Source organism: Sinocyclocheilus rhinocerous, unplaced genomic scaffold (genome assembly GCF_001515625.1).
Source record: "Sinocyclocheilus rhinocerous isolate Xijiao unplaced genomic scaffold, SAMN03320098_v1.1 scaffold1541, whole genome shotgun sequence".
In the NCBI taxonomy this organism is placed as follows: Eukaryota; Metazoa; Chordata; class Actinopteri; order Cypriniformes; family Cyprinidae; genus Sinocyclocheilus; species Sinocyclocheilus rhinocerous.
In genome coordinates this window covers 330,044-348,851 of record NW_015666203.1, presented here as the reverse complement: position 1 = coordinate 348,851, position 18,808 = coordinate 330,044, and the positions used below count along the sequence as shown (strand labels likewise).

The following is an 18,808-nucleotide window of genomic DNA, read 5'->3' as shown; positions in this document are numbered from 1 at the left end:
TATCCTTTGTATCATCCACAGAAATGAATGTCAGCAATTGGATTTCTGAACTGATTTTGTGGCAAGCATTAATAATTCACATTGGCTTATAATAGTTACATTTGTGGCACATCCCATTTTAGTGATGAATGCTACACTCAAACTTGAAAATAAAGGCACAGTATCATACAAAAACCACCTGTTAAAGGAGGTTGGTACATGTCACATAATTCCATTAACCACCCTCGTATTAAATGCGTACAACACCTGCATATACAACTTGTTAATGCATACAATGCTTTGTAAACTCGTAATGCTTCATATAAAACTTGGCATGTGACATTCGGATGTAAAAAAGTACTATAAAAACAAGAGTCATAAGATCCTTGGCATTCAAGTGCCTTAAGTGTCATAAATAAAGACTTCCTTGGCTTGACAATCAATAACGACCACGCAAGAAACAAAAAGGGAACTAAGACTTCTGAACACAAACCTGCAGAATTACATGTGAAGCCCGAAGAGTCGATTAACCATCAATTGTGCTTCCATAAAGTTGAAAAGCAAAAATCATAGCTTTAATAACAGTTCTCCCATCGTTGCAGAACAGTGCTGGTTTGGCATTATTGACATTTCATGAAAGAACAATCACGGGAGTGCTGATGTAAGTAAATATGTACAGATGAACGTGTAAATAAGTGCACTTAAGGTCAAGAGTCAAATAAAACGCTTAGTGTAAAAAAAAAAAACGATCAAACGCTTCCAGTTGGTCTGCTACTGAGAAAAATAATGTTTTAGATAGAATACTACAATAATATAGTACTAAAAGCTAAATCAGTCCTCCAAATCCCTCTCCATATACTTTTGTATGCGAGCGCAGCGTGGACAGACCGGACACTTGGCCTTGCAGGAGGAATGAAACACTGCTTTGCAGACGTCACACCTGAGAGACAGAAAACAGAGTCACACCGTCATCCTCATGATATTTCTCCCACTTCTGTGCGTCAGCTGACTGAATCACATGACTGTACTAGAAAAGAAAGTGCCAGCACAGCAGTGGTCTAGAGTGAATCTGATGTCTAACGTGTGTTACGCGACAGTACCTGGTGGTGCTGTCGAACTGGAAAGGGAAGATGATGTTGTCGGTGTTGCAGATCTGACATATAAAGCCCCTTTGGGTGCAAAGGTCACAGCTGTGCACGTGCTTGGACCCAAACTGAATCAGAGACTGCAGGTAAGATTCGTAGTGCCCGTCTGCTATCTGTGTGCAAAAAAAATAAATCACAAGTCTGATCACTTAATAGCACTCTTTTCTTCAACGAGGGTTATTTGCGGTATTCCCATTCCTAAAAAGGTACAAAAGTTGTCACTGGTGTCGTACCTTTTCAAAAGGTACACACTTTAGGTACCAGTATGCACCCTTTACGTGTACTTTTGAAAAGGTACTGCCCCAGAAACAACTTTTGTACCTTTCACACCAGTGACAGAAATACATTTTTCATTTAAGAGCAATATATGCCACCTTAAACTGATTTCATAAAAAAAAAAAAAAAAATGATACTTGATACTAGGGGCCAGATTTACTAAACAGGGCAAATTAGCATTAGAGCGCAATTCCATAAAAGCGCCTATGGGAGGGGAAAATTCTGCGGGTGATTTACTAACAATGTGCACATTAAAGAACACAGATGCAACATCTCATTTGCATAATGACCAGCGCAATCTACCAAGAGCAGCGCAAATTACCGCCTGCTTTAAAGGCCCGTTCACACCAAGAACGATAACTTTAAAGATAACGATATTAGCGTCCACACCAGCGAACAATATCGTCTGTTTATTCGAAGCGCACGTTTGTCTGCCGCTTTAAATTCTCAAGCTCGTGACAGCAGGATTGAATCTGATTGGCTGTCAATATTTTTATCGTTCGTCAGCTGGAAAAAATCGTTCTGAAAGTGATTCCAACGATATCGTTTCTCTGTGTCTTTATCATTATAGTTGTGGTGTGGACTCTGCTGTTCTTTAATATTGAGAATGATTTTTAGAACTATATCGTTATCGTTATCTTTATAGTTATCGTTCTTGGTGTGAACAGGGCTTAAGACATGCTTTTTTTGGACAGATAATGCCGCAAATACCAGTGAATTGACGAGCGCAAGTCTTAGTAAATTGCGTTGCGTGATTTATTTAAATACTCTCCTCCCATAAATTTACCAGTCGGAAAATTTTGACTCCTACAAATGCATATTCAATAACGTGAGTTGCAAAAATAACTGTCCGTGCCTTTTCAGCGCTAATTTCCCACTGTAAATCCTAAACTGTAGTTTTTTTTAAGCCAAATTGAGGGTTTGCACTGGCGCAAACTGATAGTAAATCTGGCCCAAAATATATATCTAAAACCACCAGTAGGTGGCGCCAAGTCACTGTCCTAATGAGTTGAGTGATTCATTCAAATGGCTGATTCATTTGGTCATTGAATGGCTACAAGTTTGTTTTGCGATTCGGCCCGAATCAGTTTTCTAAAGTGTTTTTGAAAAATCACTTACTCTGCCTTTAAGCTGAATCATTCAAAACGCGGATTCATTCAATAACGAAGCACTATGTGTTACTGGCTCAGAGACGCAAAACAGTTCTTTCATTTGGACATTTTCATTGACAATATAAAGCAAAAACAAAAATATTGACAACAATTGTGTCTAAATTGTAACTCAAAATGTTTATTGAACAATGAGATCGATATGAGATTCGCAATCGTGCTCATAAAACACCAATCGTGTGATTTTGCTTAACTATATCCACCTTATTTTGCAAAGCAGAGTTATTTTCCAAAAATGAATTGTATGCTAAAAGAGTAGTACGTTTTGTTTGGTAATATACTCGATCTCAGCTCGTCCATCATTAAAATAAAAATGACGATATTTTCAAAGATGATATGTATTGCACGCCCCTAGTCATTCAAATGATAAACAACAAGAAACAGCAAGCAATACCTGCTGCAAGTCCAATACACTGTATAGATCACTGTTATCCAGTAAGTATGTCCGCTGCTGAAGTCTGGAAATAAAATACAGATCACTTATCTGTTGCAATCATCTGTTAAAGACTTGATTGTGTCCCAATTACAAACACATGCATCTAAGAACACACACACACACACACCTGGGTTGGATCTGTTTGCTGATGCCGCTGCGGCAGATGAGGATGTAGTCTCCAAGAAAACGAAGTCTTTGTCTCAGGCTCTGCACTTTCTCCATGATGTCAGTGTGATCAAACAGGTCAGGATTCAAAGCGTCAAGGTGCAGGAGCGGCTCGTGCTCAATTTGAGTCAGCAACTTAAAGGCTTGTTTTGAAACCTGAACGTATAGACATACACACACAGCTGAATGACATAAGCACATATAAACAATTCAGAAATGTGGGTTTGGTAAGATTTTGCATTCATTTGATGAAAAATACAGTATAAACCGTAATATTATGGAACATAGTTTTATCATTTAAAAGAACTCTTTTCTGTTTGAATATATTTTAAAATTTAATTTATTCCTGTGATTCAAAGCTGAATTTTCAGTGTCTTCAGTGTCACATGATCCTTTAGAAATCATTCTAATATGCTGATTTACTGCTCAAGAAACATTTATTATTATCAATGCTGAAAACAGTTGTGCTGCTGATATTTTTCCAGTTCAACAGCATTTAATTGTAATTTTATTTTATTTTTTTTAAATAACATTATAAATGTCTTATCTCTTACTTTTGATCACTTGCGGAATAAAAGTGAATTTCTTAAAAAAAAATTATAATAATCTTAGTGACCTCAAACTTATCAATGTTAGTGTATCAATATTTAGAAAATTCAAAAGTGTATTACTATTTAGTATCTTATTAACCATCCAAATTAAGATAATATATTAATTAATGAATAAATCAGCATTTCATGTAATGAATGTTATCAAATGACAGGCCTACTCTTTAGAAAAAAAAGGTTTTTAAAATAATACATATCTGATTTGTTTATTTAATATCTATAAAATTATGACAATATATTTTACTTCATTAAATTAAGTGAAATGGAAAGTGAATCCCACTTATGCTAATTTTAGTCCATAAAACAAACAAATAAAATAAAAAAAAATAAAAAGTCGTAAGAGCTCACCTCATGTGCTGTTAGGTCCCAGTTGTGCAGCATGCGGGAGGGGATGATGGTTGTGTCTCCCTGATGGCAGCTCTCACAGTAGTACTGACCCGAGAACTCACAGAGTCTGGCTCTCCCCAGAGACATACCGATCTGACGAGGGCAACCTGCGTACACATTCACAGCGGCCTTTACTTAGAGCCAGAGAGCACAGGTACAGAGGAAAACACTTACATATAGACACAAGAGCACAGCACTTCCTCAAGCTCGCAAATGCAAGCATGCAAAGGAAATAAACATGTGGCTAATGCCTCGCTTCTGGGCCGATGAGAAGTGAAGATAAGACAAATCCAGTTTAGAATGCAAATGCATAGTTATAATGTAATATTTGCATTGCTGGTTTCATACACTTCTGTCAAATATTTATAGTATGTAAAAAAATTAATGATTCAAGAATGTTAGTAGTGGTGTAAACAAAGCAAAAATATATTTTTCCCATACATTTTAACTTAATGTTTTCCCAAAAAATGTAAGCAATGATAAAAAGGAATATGATTAAATAATTATTTAATTATTATATGAATTATTATGAATTATTATTGACATTTGAAAACCTAAAGAAACTTTGTCATATCATTAAAGATTGAAATATCTGATATTCTGATTCATATGCTTCTGTTTAAAAGATTTGTATTTTTTTAAAGAAATGAATGATTTTATTCAGCAAGGAGGCATTACATTTATAAAAAGTGACAGTAAAGACATTTATAATGTTACCAAGGATTTATATATCAAATAAGTGCTCTTCTTTCGAACTTTCTATTCGTCAAAAATCTATCCTGAAAAAAAAGTATGACATATCCACAAAAATATTAAGCAATTTTTTCAAAAATGTTTTCAATATTGATAAGAAGTGTTTCTTGTGCATCAAGCATATTACAATGATTTCTGAAAGAGCACAAAATATCAAAAACTATAAATCATATAAATATTAATGATAAATACAACTGCTTCATTGCTTTTAATAGATAATAATAATATTAATATAATAAACAAAGAATATATAATTAATAATAATGATAATAAATATAGATTATATCATTATAATCTATATTTATCATACAATAATAAATAAAGATTACAAAATTACTAATATAATACATATATATATATATTATATAATATAGATTATATCATTACTAAAAGTTGAACACTTACACCACATTAACACGTTTTTTTAACCAAAAACATCTCCACTGCTTAATTAAAATAAATTAATTCAGATATTGAAAACAAGAGCTTATTAATTTAATTGTAATTCAAAATAACTTAAATATCTATACAAAAAACAATCATGCCAAGCTCTCGTACCTGCACATTTGTAGTTTTGTGCATCTAGTCCTCTCTCATTCGGGACAGTAGACAGGTGAGACAGCAGCACCCCATCTCCCTTCAGTCGGTGTTGGACCAGCTTGTGGACACTGCCCACTGCTGAGACGCCCTGAAGCGCTCCATCATCCTCCGTCTCCAGATACGAGTCGAGCGCTCCTCTGATCAGACTCCTCCATCCTCGTGCTTCCTCACCGCTCTCCGCCCGCAGCGTCAGAGAGTCCCGCGCAGTCAGAACCTTAAAAAACGCTGGACTTCCTAGAGAAACATCAGGAACCACATCCCTGATGCTCCCAATGGGGTGTGAGAACAGGGGCGTCTTCGAGTCCCCTTGGACCCGGTAACCTCTGAGGGCCTCCAGGGAGAGAGAAAGTAAAACAGACCACCAACCCTTCTCCTCCAAGTTCTGATAGACCACCGCTTCCTTTATGGCATCTGGTTCTGGGTCTTTATGACGGGTCCAATCTAACTGTGGAGTATCTGGAAGCTCTGAGACGGTGTGCTCGGGGCTTGAGGGTGTCGGCGACGGGACGTCCTGCTCGTGGGACGTGTGTAGCACCTCCCACTGTTTGTCTCTCATCATGGGCCGTAGTTTGCCGATGGCCTCCACGATGCGATCCACCCAGTCCTCAGCCTCTCCTCGAGACGGTGCACGCAGGTAGATTCTTTTGCCGGGGAAGAAGATCCGAAAACGGCCCTCTGTACTGGAGGACAGGTGGACGTCTTCGCAGCGCAGCAGGGACAGGTTTTCGTAGCAGATGCGCTCCTCTGCGTTGATGTAAAGCCGCAGCTCAAACGGAGAGAGCTCGCAGTAATAATCCCACCACATGCCCACCGCACTGCGCCGCTCCAGCTGACCCAGCTTCAGCAGACCCCTGAATGGGTTAGGAAGACCTGACAGAGAGAGAGAGAGTCCACTTTATACACACATCCAGCATTTCTAGTCTATTTTGTTTTTTTATTCAAATTGCCGTTTTGTAAACATGAGGTTGAGCGTATGCTTACTCATCCTAATGTCATATACAAAAGATTGAAATCCATTATACATACATACACACACACACGTGTGTATATATATATATATATATATATATATTATACAGTGTGGACAGCCTTAAGCTGTTGGCTTACCTCTGGCCTTTTTTTCATAATTTATTTGTTTAATTTTTTTGGCTAGTAGAAAATATGAATGGCCGGTAACTTAAAAATGTAGTAGCCAAATTGGCTGGTGAGTGAAAAAGTTCATTTCAAACCCTGCCTGTATGCATTTCATTCTTCTGTCAATGGGAAACCAGGATTATTGTCAGTAAATTAAAAAAAACATTAAACTTTGTTACTTAAAATTAAATGCACATTAACTGAAATATATATGTGTGTGTGTGTGTTTGTGTTCTGGTATATATGGTTTATGAGGACACAAATGTGTATAATGACATGGGTATTACAATGTACGTTTAAGAGGACACTTCCTGTGTCCCCGTAAACCAAAGGGTTAAAAAAACATACTAAATGATGTTTTATGAAATTCAAAAATTGGCAGTAGTTTTCTGTAAGGGGTAGGTTTAGGTGTAGGGTTGGTGTAGGGCGATCGAAAATACAGTTTGTACAGTATAAAAACCATTACGCCTATGGAGAGTCCCCGTAATTTAAACCACAAATGCAAGTATGTGTGTGTGTGTGTGTGTGTGTGTGTGTGTGAGTAGATATATCATTCTTTTCACACACATTTTTCATATTATTTCAGTTAATGTGTATTTTAAGTAATTGTATTTTATTTACCGACAATAACCGTGTTTCGCCACTGATTTCTATTTCTTAGTTTAATCTGAAGTACAAATAAAAAAATAAATAAATAAATAAAACCAATAAATAAAAATGAATAAATCCTATAGATATATTTCAAGAAAAAAATCGTTAGACTAACTATAAACTAAAACCAATAAAAATGACAGAAAACAACTGAATTAAATTCAACTGAAAATAAAATGGAAACAAAATATAAATAATCTAATTCAAAATATTAACAAAAACTATAATAGTATATCAATGATACAAAAATAACAGTTTTTCATAATATCATCCTCAGAAAGTCATACAGGTTTGGAACACCATAAGAGTGTGAAAACTCATTTTTTGCTGAACTATCCCTTAAGAAAGTAAACAAGGTTTAAAAGCAGAAATGTGAAAATCATATTTTAAGCATACAAATATGTTTATTATTTGAAATTTAAAGTTGTCCAAATTGCTTGTTAATGTTCTAGGTAGATGAACTTGTTCTTCTGTGGTAACCACCATCAAGTGCCACAGATGCTGTTGATAGAGCTTAGGCTGCACTGAACATTCCGCTAATTAGTGAGAAAGCAGTGAAAACAGCAAAGAAACTGAGGGGGACCAAGATGGTAAAGTTGTCATCTTATAAACATGTGCTGTCTACAGGCGTCTGACTTTCATTCTGAGCAACCTCATGAAAGTACCCGAGACATTCCTCAGTTTCAGATGTAACTCTCTGGTTTAAATCCCGATCCTACTTGGGGTCAAACCTCAAAGTTCAGTGCATGGAACAACCACTGAAGGCCTTTTCATAGCTATGAAAATTAAATCTAGCACTTAATAACTGTATGTGAAACCAAGCAAAGGGAAGTAGAAGCATGAGTGCTAGTTTTTTTTTTTGAAGGTCATCGTTCTGCGAGAAGGAAGTTTAAAAAATTGAAGCACAGTTAACACATTGTAGCCCATAAAAGTAGACAGACCACTACTTTTCCCACCACTTTGCAGCTCAGGGCTTGGCAAGTAAAAAGTCTTCCAGTAGTTACTAACCAAGGCTCAAGCAGGCATAAGGAAATTCCTGTCTTGTGTCCTTCTTACCGTTGTGTCTCCGGTGCACTACACTAGGTGTTGACTGGATGCCGTCTGGTTCAGAGGTAGGCGTCTCCTGCCCGTTCATCTGCGCGATGTCAATGACGGCATACGCTTCAGAACTGTCCATTTTTTCTGGTTTGTAGAAATCATCCTCTGATATCCAAGATGTGGATTTCTGAGACACAAAAAGGTGCAGATTTTAAGTGGCTAGAGATGGAAACACCGTCAGGTTAACAACATATAAATAAAAACTTTGTATACAAACCGTTTCAAAGCGGTTTTATATAAACTCTTTAATGATATATTTATGTTTCTGCCGTTGCTGTCATGATTCTGATTTATTTAAACATAACCCGTTAGTTCAAATTAGTGCTGTCAAACGATTAATCGCGATGATTCGCATCTAAAACTAAAGGTATGTTTACATAATATATGCATGTGTACTGTGTTTATTTATTAGGTTTATATAAATACACACATGGATGTGTACATTTAATAAAAATGTTGTTTATATATTAAATGTTTATATTATAGAAGTATAAATATATGCATGTAAATATTTTTAAAATGTATATATTTATATATACATAATAAATATACACAGTACACACATACATATAAGAGTGTGAAAACTCATTTTTTGCTGAACTATCCCTTAAGAAAGTAAACAAGGTTTAAAAGCAGAAATGTGAAAATCATATTTTAAGCATACAAATATGTTTATTATTTGAAATTTAAAGTTGTCCAAATTGCTTGTTAATGTTCTAGGTAGATGAACTTGTTCTTCTGTGGTAACCACCATCAAGTGCCACAGATGCTGTTGATAGAGCTTAGGCTGCACTGAACATTCCGCTAATTAGTGAGAAAGCAGTGAAAACAGCAAAGAAACTGAGGGGGACCAAGATGGTAAAGTTGTCATCTTATAAACATGTGCTGTCTACAGGCGTCTGACTTTCATTCTGAGCAACCTCATGAAAGTACCCGAGACATTCCTCAGTTTCAGATGTAACTCTCTGGTTTAAATCCCGATCCTACTTGGGGTCAAACCTCAAAGTTCAGTGCATGGAACAACCACTGAAGGCCTTTTCATAGCTATGAAAATTAAATCTAGCACTTAATAACTGTATGTGAAACCAAGCAAAGGGAAGTAGAAGCATGAGTGCTAGTTTTTTTTTTTGAAGGTCATCGTTCTGCGAGAAGGAAGTTTAAAAAATTGAAGCACAGTTAACACATTGTAGCCCATAAAAGTAGACAGACCACTACTTTTCCCACCACTTTGCAGCTCAGGGCTTGGCAAGTAAAAAGTCTTCCAGTAGTTACTAACCAAGGCTCAAGCAGGCATAAGGAAATTCCTGTCTTGTGTCCTTCTTACCGTTGTGTCTCCGGTGCACTACACTAGGTGTTGACTGGATGCCGTCTGGTTCAGAGGTAGGCGTCTCCTGCCCGTTCATCTGCGCGATGTCAATGACGGCATACGCTTCAGAACTGTCCATTTTTTCTGGTTTGTAGAAATCATCCTCTGATATCCAAGATGTGGATTTCTGAGACACAAAAAGGTGCAGATTTTAAGTGGCTAGAGACGGAAACACCGTCAGGTTAACAACATATAAATAAAAACTTTGTATACAAACCGTTTCAAAGCGGTTTTATATAAACTCTTTAATGATATATTTATGTTTCTGCCGTTGCTGTCATGATTCTGATTTATTTAAACATAACCCGTTAGTTCAAATTAGTGCTGTCAAACGATTAATCGCGATGATTCGCATCTAAAACTAAAGGTATGTTTACATAATATATGCATGTGTACTGTGTTTATTTATTAGGTTTATATAAATACACACATGGATGTGTACATTTAATAAAAATGTTGTTTATATATTAAATGTTTATATTATAGAAGTATAAATATATGCATGTAAATATTTTTAAAATGTATATATTTATATATACATAATAAATATACACAGTACACACATACATATGTAAACAAAAACGTTTATTTTGGATGCGATTAATCACAATTAATCGTTTGACAGCACTAGTCAAAATATAGAGAATATGTAATATAGTGCATATATTTAGCAAAATTATCCTCTGTAGAGTTATTTTTAAAGCAACTATCAAGCTTTGGATGATATGTGACATTATTGTTTACAAGCTGTTTTATTGATGTCTTTTAGCGGTTGCATGAGAAATTATACATTTCGGTAAATCTTTCAACACGTTCTCATGTTTTTTTTGTGGTGTAACTAGAGGAAGAACTGATTGGTTCACTTCTACTTGTGAATCTCATTTACTGTGCTACATTTGCATAGGAAAAGTAACAAAACAAAGCTTACTGAAGTTTGGTTCGTGCATTAAGTGAAAACAGCACAGACTGAAAACTGGTTCATCAAAATGAAGATCGATTAATCTAGATTAATAACCCAGCACTAGTTCCGAGTATGTGTGTGATGTAAGTGTTTTGTGACTGAATCACTCATACTGTCAATTCATTTTGAAAAGCTGATACAATATCAAAGTTCATTTTGGTGGACCAATTAGATAAACCTATAAAGTGAGTTATATGCTTAAGAAATGAAAGCCTGAGAGTATGAATCCCTGAAAACACTCACGCAGGAGGAATACAGAGAGTCTGAGGAGGTTTTCCTGCTGACGGTACTTGCGGAGCGTCTGTATGCAGCATGTTGGGTTTGCTCCACTGAACTAAAGACGGCGGAGGTCTCTGAAGGAAGAGCGTCAGGGTCTTTAAGGTCAGAGGTCTTCTCAAACGTCTCAGTCGAAGTAGAAACTGAAGGGGAATCAAAAGATGAGTTCTTCTGCTCACTTTCTGGAGTCTCGGTGACTGTGGAGGTTTTAACTAGAGTCTTGGATTCTTCCGTCTCAGCTGATATGTTTTCTGAGCATGCTTTAGATTGCTCTGAGATGTGTGCATCTGATCGAGGTGTGTCCTGTGCAGCTGCTGGAGACGCGTCAGGCTTGTGCGTGTTGTCATTAACAGCTTGTGCTGCAGAGTCTGAAGCTGGTCTGAACACATCAAAGTCTTCCTTCAAGTCCTGATTAGAGGAACTGCTGTCACTGAAAACAAACAAGCACGACTGCAGGTTACAAAATTTCGACTTCACAAAAATGAATTCATCAAGTCATTTCTTTCACATTTACTTTAGAAAAATTTGTCCTAACTAGAATTGTCGCAACAAGCTTTCAAGCATGGAGGTTTCTGAGCTCAGTAACAGAAGCAGCAAAACCACAGCCAAGTACATACTTGATATGTAATGTTCAGCTGAATAAAAGTATTTTTGGATGGTAAAGAAAATACAAAAACAAGCAACTGACACAATGTTTTACTGCATGAAGCTGTTGGTGGTTGGCTCAAAATCTGGGTCAGATGGTCCAACGCTTAACCAGTCAATTAGAGACATTGACTATGGAGTTTGACATGAATATTTTTTAATCAGGATGCTTTAAAAGTAATTAATTTAGAGCCGCTAAGCAGGTTTTGGCACATTAACAGCATATTGACAGCAATGCTTTGAAAATCAGCATGCTGGAACATGCATTTGGATGTCGACTTGAACCAGTGTCATTATACAGGACTTTTTATTTGAGACTTTTTTTGACTCCCCAACTAATCTATATTGAAAATTCATAGCTCTGCACAAACCTAATTACAACAAGATGATTTCTCCCTTGACACATTGCATAGAGTCATAAGAGTGGTAAGACTTTAACAGAACAGACATCTACTCACTCTGTAGCGGTGATCTTCTGTTGTGCGCTTTGGCTGATCTCCGTGTCACAACTCCAGTGCTCCTTCTCTGGACCGTAACTTCTGAGCTCCTGACCATGCAGCAGACTATCAGAGCTCAGGCTGGAGGACAGCTGCGACGATCCTGACGTGTCCAGACTCAGGTTTGACGTGGTCAGTGGAGTGTTCGGCTCACAGCCCTCGCTCTGCTCTCTCCTCGGCTCCCTCTGGAGCACCTCCTGAGCCCAATCTGAGCTTCCAGACCCTCCGGATGACTGGGAGACCGTATCCCAAGACTCCTTGCGCTTGGGGCCTACAAGGTGCTCGTCGGCAGGCGTTGGGGAACACAGACCCGCGAGGACCAGGGGTGTGTTGGTCCACTCATTCAGCACAGCTGATTTATAGGAGAGCTGGAAGGTCATCGAGGACAAACCTTGCAGGAGGGTGAGGAGAACCTCGCGGTCCTCCGGGTCCAGCAAAAGAGCCCCGGGCTGGTAGTAGGAGCCCAGGTTGGAGCCTTCGCGAAGCAGCGAGGTCAGGTAACACTCCAGAAGCCCGTCATTTAGCGCCAGGCGAACCCATGCTCTGCAGCGGCCAATGTCTGAGTTTATGAAGCTTAGACATTCCAGTTCTTGAACTACATCCCTATAGTGTCAAAAAGAAGCATGTGAAACATTATAAGGTTAGTTCACCCAAAAATAAAATGTCATGGTTTCACATATTACATATTCATGCACTCATGTACCAAATAAGTTAAAAATGTGCTTGTTTGATGTTCAAGAACCAATGATGTTTGTTCTCATTCTTCAAGCATGCATGTTTGATCTTCCATTTACCATATTTAATGTGCATCGCTCACTGTTCATATGTGAATTAAAGCTTATATTAAATCTGTTCATTATATAAAGGGATTGTGTCTTTTGGATTAAACCACTGCAGTACTATTTGCACTCCAGGAACCTTTTTCTATTGTAATTGTAAAATGTCATTTATTCCTGTGATCAAAGCTGAATTTTCAGCATAATTACTCCAGTGTCCAGTGTCACACGATAAAATAAAAATAAAGAGGATGGATAGAGCAAAACCTATGGATAAAGTACTGGAGTACTCAAAAAGTACTTTCAAAGGATGGACAGAAATATATTTTTTGTTTCGAAGATGAACAAAAGATTTATGGGTTTAGAGCAACATGACGAATAGCAATCGATGACTAAATGTTTGTGTGAACTAACTTTTTAAGGTGTTGCTCAAATATTGATATATTCACAATTCTTTTTTTTTCCTCACTATATTGTGTTAATACTATCATTATTTTATTTACTTCTGTATGTGGGCCTTTACATAACTGTTTACAGTTTAGTGAAGAAGGTCATTCAAATAAGTGCAATCATTTGTGAATTGCACAAAATCTTTATGTACTGTATGTAAAATGATGTATTGTGATGTGACATACTGTAAATTTCATACTAGACATTTTGCAAGTATAAATATGACACTCTATACTCAAAACAAAGCCTAAAACTGTCCTGTTGAGTCAAGAGGCCTTAAAGAGCCGAGTGAGTGAGTGTCCCTTGACTACTGCCCAAAGACTTTTACTAAAAAATGTTTTGACTTTTAGCCAATTACTAAACCACATGATTCATCTAATCCTACAGACTTGTCACAATCCTCACAGAGTCTCCCTGACATGTCTCTTTCTGTTTCCAAACGGGTGACAGGTTGTTCACTTGGAAATACTTTTGAGGTTAAAGTTATTTTAAAGCATAAACCAACATCAGGCGACTCGGTTAGTAACCAAACCAAAGGTTAGGAATGATTTCGGAAGGAATGGGGATATATTATAATTTCACAAGGCTCATGAATGACACTTTGTTCCCTCTGGTATTCTATGCATCCAATATTCAAGAGAACTGTAACATTACATGACAGGATTTGCTGAAATGCTGAAGTTGGTTGTTGGATGCCAGTGGGATCACAATACTGTTTAAAGTGTAAGTTTGATCACAAGTATTCCTGTTACACAATAATTTTCAGCATAATTACTCCAGTCTTCACTTCAGTGTCACACGATCCCTCAGAAATCATTCGAATTTATTATTATCATCAGTGTTGAAAACAGTTGTGCTGCTTCATATGTTTGTAAAAACTGTGATACATTTACTTTTACAGGATTCTCTGTGGAATAGAAAGTTGAAAAGAACATTTACTTGAGGGAAAAAACGTATTGACCCCAAAATTTTGAATAGTAGTGTATATTTATATTCGGTGTTGGGGAGTAACTAGTTACATGTAACAGTGTTATGTAATTACAAAATAAATGTAACTAATCTGTTACAGTTACTGAGAAAATAAGGTGTAACTAAATTACAGTTCTTGTATAATATTTTCTTGTTATGATTTTAAATCTGTATTTAACCTCAGAACGATCTCAAAATCAAAAGAGGTACTACAGTCTGATTTTGTGGTAGCTGTGTTTTAAAATTAAATTATTTTAATCTTAATTCAAGTGATGAAGGATTTCGATGATGACAGTAATCAGTGTTGAGCATTACTGTAAGGTTAACCCTGCCTGCTTTAAATATTTGAAAAGGATTAAAGGGGTCATATGATGTTGCTAAAAAGAACATTATTTTGTGTATTTGGTGTAATGAAATGTGTTTATGCGGTTTAAGGTAAAAAAAAACACATTATTTTCCACATACTGTACATTATTGTTTCTCCTCTATGCCCCGCCTTTCTGAAACGCGTCGATTTTTACAAAACTCATCGGTCTGAAAAACGAGGTGTGCTCTGATTGGCCAGCTATCCAATGCGTTATGATTGGCCGAATACCTCAAGTTACTTTATTATTATTTATTTTTTTAGATCTGGAACATTTTTTTCGAGGGCCGTTACATCATCCTGTTGATGGGTATATTTTCAGTCTACACTGGATTAATATACAATGACTGCTTCTCTAAATCACTCAACCTGTTCGGCTCAGGGTGGAACGTCAGCGCTATGTTTGTGCCTGGAGTCTGGAGGTGAGTGTCCAAAGCACAAAATATTGTGTACGGCATCCTTTATTTAAGCAAAAATAGAAAAAAGAACAATGTACTATACAGTATGTAGTGTGCAAATTTTTTTTTTAAATGTAGTATCATAAATTTCTTTATAGCTATGGAAAAAAATCTCAGGAAGAAAGTTCTCTCAAAGAGAACACTTGAAAATTCTATGAGTTTGAGTAAAATGTAAATTTTTTTTTTTTTAAAGGGGTCATATGATGCTGCTAAAATGAACATTATTTTGTGTATTTGGTGTAATGAAATGTGTTTATGCGGTTTAAGGTTCAAAAAACACATTATTTTCCACATACTGTACATTATTGTTTCTCTTCTATGCCCCGCCTTTTTGAAACGCGTCGATTTTTACAAAGCTCATCGTTCTGAAAAAGCGAGGTGTGCTGTGATTGGCCAGCTATCCAGTGCGTTGTGATTGGCCGAATATCTCAAGCGTGTGACGGAAATGTTATGCCCCTCACCATACTGTTGATGCCGTGTCCGGCCGGAGCGACGAGACAAAAACATTAAAACCCATTATAAACGAGGCATTTGTTGCATCCAGTGGGGACATAATTACTGATTATAATGACTTATACTGTCTTTTTACGCATTGCCTTGCGCTGCGTAAACATAAAACCATGTCTGCATTTGTGATCGGAGAAATGACAAACAACAAGTGCTACTCTACACTGCTCAAAACTTGCGTTTGAATCGTCAGTGGCAAATTCTTTAAATATAAAAAACGTACTTACAGTCTGTGAGTCAGAACAGATGGCATTGTAGTCTACTCTCCCAGGATCAGGAAACGGTCCTCCATAAAATGTGCTGCACACATCTGAATATTTGGGTTAAACTGTTCTGGAACAGTGTTGTAAATACAACTTAACCACTGATTTCTAGTCGTGTCCTCTTTTGGAAGACCAAACAAAGTAGTTTCGCTTTCACAATGGAACACAGCGTCACACATGGCGGCTAGAGTGAGTGGCGGCCGGCAGATTCGGCGAAGGAGCATCCGGAGGGCTTGCGGCAACCACATGTGACGACCCCGGGCTGGACTCCGCTTCGTCCACGGTGAAAGCCGATCCGACGAGCCACAGCGCGAAGTTGATGTATTTCCTCAGCGACCAGCACGGATCAGCTCCAGGCATGACGAAGCGGATATAGTCCTCTTTTGGAAGGCCAAACAAAGTAGTTTCGCTTTCATAACGAAACACACAGCGTCTTCACGGCATGGCGGCGGCAACAATACTACAGCGAGAATAAAAGTTACGCCTTCTTTCTTTGCGTGAACATTTGGGCGGCGTTATGCAAATCTTCCCACAACGTGACGTAGACATGTGGGGGCGTGTTAGAACGAGTTGTTTTAGGTAGGTGTGGCTGACTCTTAACTTTTATAAGAATATCTCTTTGGATTTGAGACTTTACAGATCTTCTTTATGCACCAAGAGTTGTAACACTTCAAAGAGAAAGGAAAAATTGAAATTGCATCATATGACCCCTTTAACAGTTGAAAACGTTTGTTAGAAATTTTGAAAAGTAATCAAATGTAACCAGTTACATAAAAAACATAATTGAAATAGTTACACTACTTATTACATTTTAAACAGGGTAACTTGTAATCTGTAACCTATTACAATTCCATAGTAACCTTCCCAACACTGTTTATATTATCTTTATATAATCTTTCAAATATAGAGATTAACATTTTAAAAAGTCATTTTACATGGCTGGCTACATTTTTTGGTGAGGTAAATTTAATCATTTGTGTTTAAGTGTATACAACGGTTGCTGCACCCCTTAAAAATCACAATTAAACGGAAGTTCTTTTCTTCCGTATTGGGACCTACATCTGAGTATAATAGATTATCAGAATCAAAAAAAAAAAAAGTAAGGTGGAGACTTGGTTTTATGCATCTGTTGTTGATTGGATGCTGAGATGTGGGCGTGGCACTAAAGTAGAGGCAAATTAATGTGAGTTTGTAGGGGCGGAGTTTAAGCTGACTAAAAGAGGGGAGAAGTACTGCATATGTCACCAGAGGGAAGTCTGTTGTTTTCACTAGAAGATCGAGTTATGACATATCCACAGATGAATTGTTCACAATAAGATCAATAACAAGAAATTCAAATCCACGTTATTTATTTTCTAAATGCATGTGGGCTTTATTGAAAGTAACTTAGATATTCTCTGACCCACCTGTGGGTGACGGTCTTCAACAGGCTCCAGAAGACGGGCTGAGGAAGTGCTCCTCGTGACCCTCCTTTGCGTGCGTGACTTCCATCAAACCGGATGAACTTGCTCTTGATTCCATGGATGAAGACGGCCTCCAAAGCACAACACAGCAGGTTAGCCTCCAGGTCCTCGCTGGTGACCGCCGTGTCTGTGGTGACGTAATGCTTCTGTAGGACTTTTAGTGTCCGTGCGATCTTGTCCTTGATCCACTGAGGAGAACAGAAGGGTTAATAAAAAGGGTTTTTCTTGGACCAGATGTCAAAACAAAAGAACCAGGGAGGGAAATACCAGGAAAGACATGAAATCAATAGCTAGTGATTTAATGATACAGCCCAGTCAAAATCAATAACACTGTTTAAGGGTCTGTAATTTGTATTGATTTGCATCGTTGCTGTGAGATCAGGTCACTGGAACCATCGTGCCATCTAGGTCAGCAGACCAAATCAAGGAAGGAACTTCTAGAACAAAACAACTTCACAAGATGTGGAGTAAGCATTGCGCAGCCTCTTGAGGATATCAGTCAAGAGGGCAGAATGGAGAAGTCATCGTGCTCTGCCATGAGAACGTGAGCCAACCTACAGACAGAGGGTCACCTGATGCTGTCAGCTGACTGACTACATATGAGCCAAAGCACTGACAGTCAAAGCTGTGGAAATTCAACACAGCACCTTTAAGTCAAATGACATGCAAATAGTGGTCATGTTTCTGGGAGGGATTAAGCCAAGATGACTAAAAAACTCTGAGTTTGTCTTGAAGGCTCGGTCATAAGCACTTTAGACAAATGAGGAAATTCTGGCTCAGATCAGATCTTGTTGCATGTGTATAAACAGCAAAACACATACAAAAACTCTGGTTCTGAGAAAATACATCTACCTCTTTAAAAAGACTGGATAGTTCTGAAGCAATTACTTTATTTGTGACAATATAAATATACAAAGACTGCTATTTTATATTCTGGGTTGATGATATTATATTGATGTTAAAAACTTGAAAGACCCCCTTTTATATAAGACATCATCAGGTGTACAAATGCAGACTTTTCAGGTTAAATTATTTGAATAAAATTCCTCCTGTTCGCTTGACATTAAATTACCATTAAATCATATACAATAATTTGGGGTGATCATACACAGAAAACTATTAAAGGGTTAGTTCACCAAAAAAATGAAAATTCTGTCATTAATTACTCACCCTCATGTCGTTTCAAACCCGTAAGACCTTCGTTCATCTTCGGAACACAAATTAAGACATTTTTGATGGAATCTGAGAGCTGTCTGACCCTGCATAGACAGCAACGCAACTGAAATGTTCAACTGAAATGTTACCAAGTCCAGAAACATAGCAAGGACATCTGTAAAATAATCCATGTGACATCAGGGGTTCAACCGCAATTATACGAAGCTACGAGAATACTTTTTGTGCACAAAAAAAAA

The 18,808-nt window shown here is 37.4% G+C and overlaps 1 protein-coding gene across 1 annotated transcript in view; it reads right to left on the bottom strand.

The window, feature by feature from the left end:
• Nucleotides 1–527: 527 nt before the first annotated feature.
• LOC107732179 (pleckstrin homology domain-containing family M member 1-like) overlaps nt 528–18,808 on the bottom strand; it is a 22,205-nt gene continuing 3,924 nt past the window's right edge. Inside the window, exons 3-12 of the mRNA XM_016543454.1 lie at nt 17,340–17,584; nt 12,108–12,749; nt 10,972–11,434; nt 9,726–9,894; nt 5,477–6,388; nt 4,127–4,272; nt 3,133–3,326; nt 2,964–3,027; nt 1,080–1,237; nt 528–919 (exon numbers count right to left, since the gene is read on the bottom strand). Of these exons, the coding sequence (XP_016398940.1) occupies nt 811–919; nt 1,080–1,237; nt 2,964–3,027; nt 3,133–3,326; nt 4,127–4,272; nt 5,477–6,388; nt 9,726–9,894; nt 10,972–11,434; nt 12,108–12,749; nt 17,340–17,584 (3,102 nt within the window). The 3' untranslated portion in view covers nt 528–810. The remainder of the gene's footprint in view (nt 920–1,079; nt 1,238–2,963; nt 3,028–3,132; nt 3,327–4,126; nt 4,273–5,476; nt 6,389–9,725; nt 9,895–10,971; nt 11,435–12,107; nt 12,750–17,339; nt 17,585–18,808) is intronic.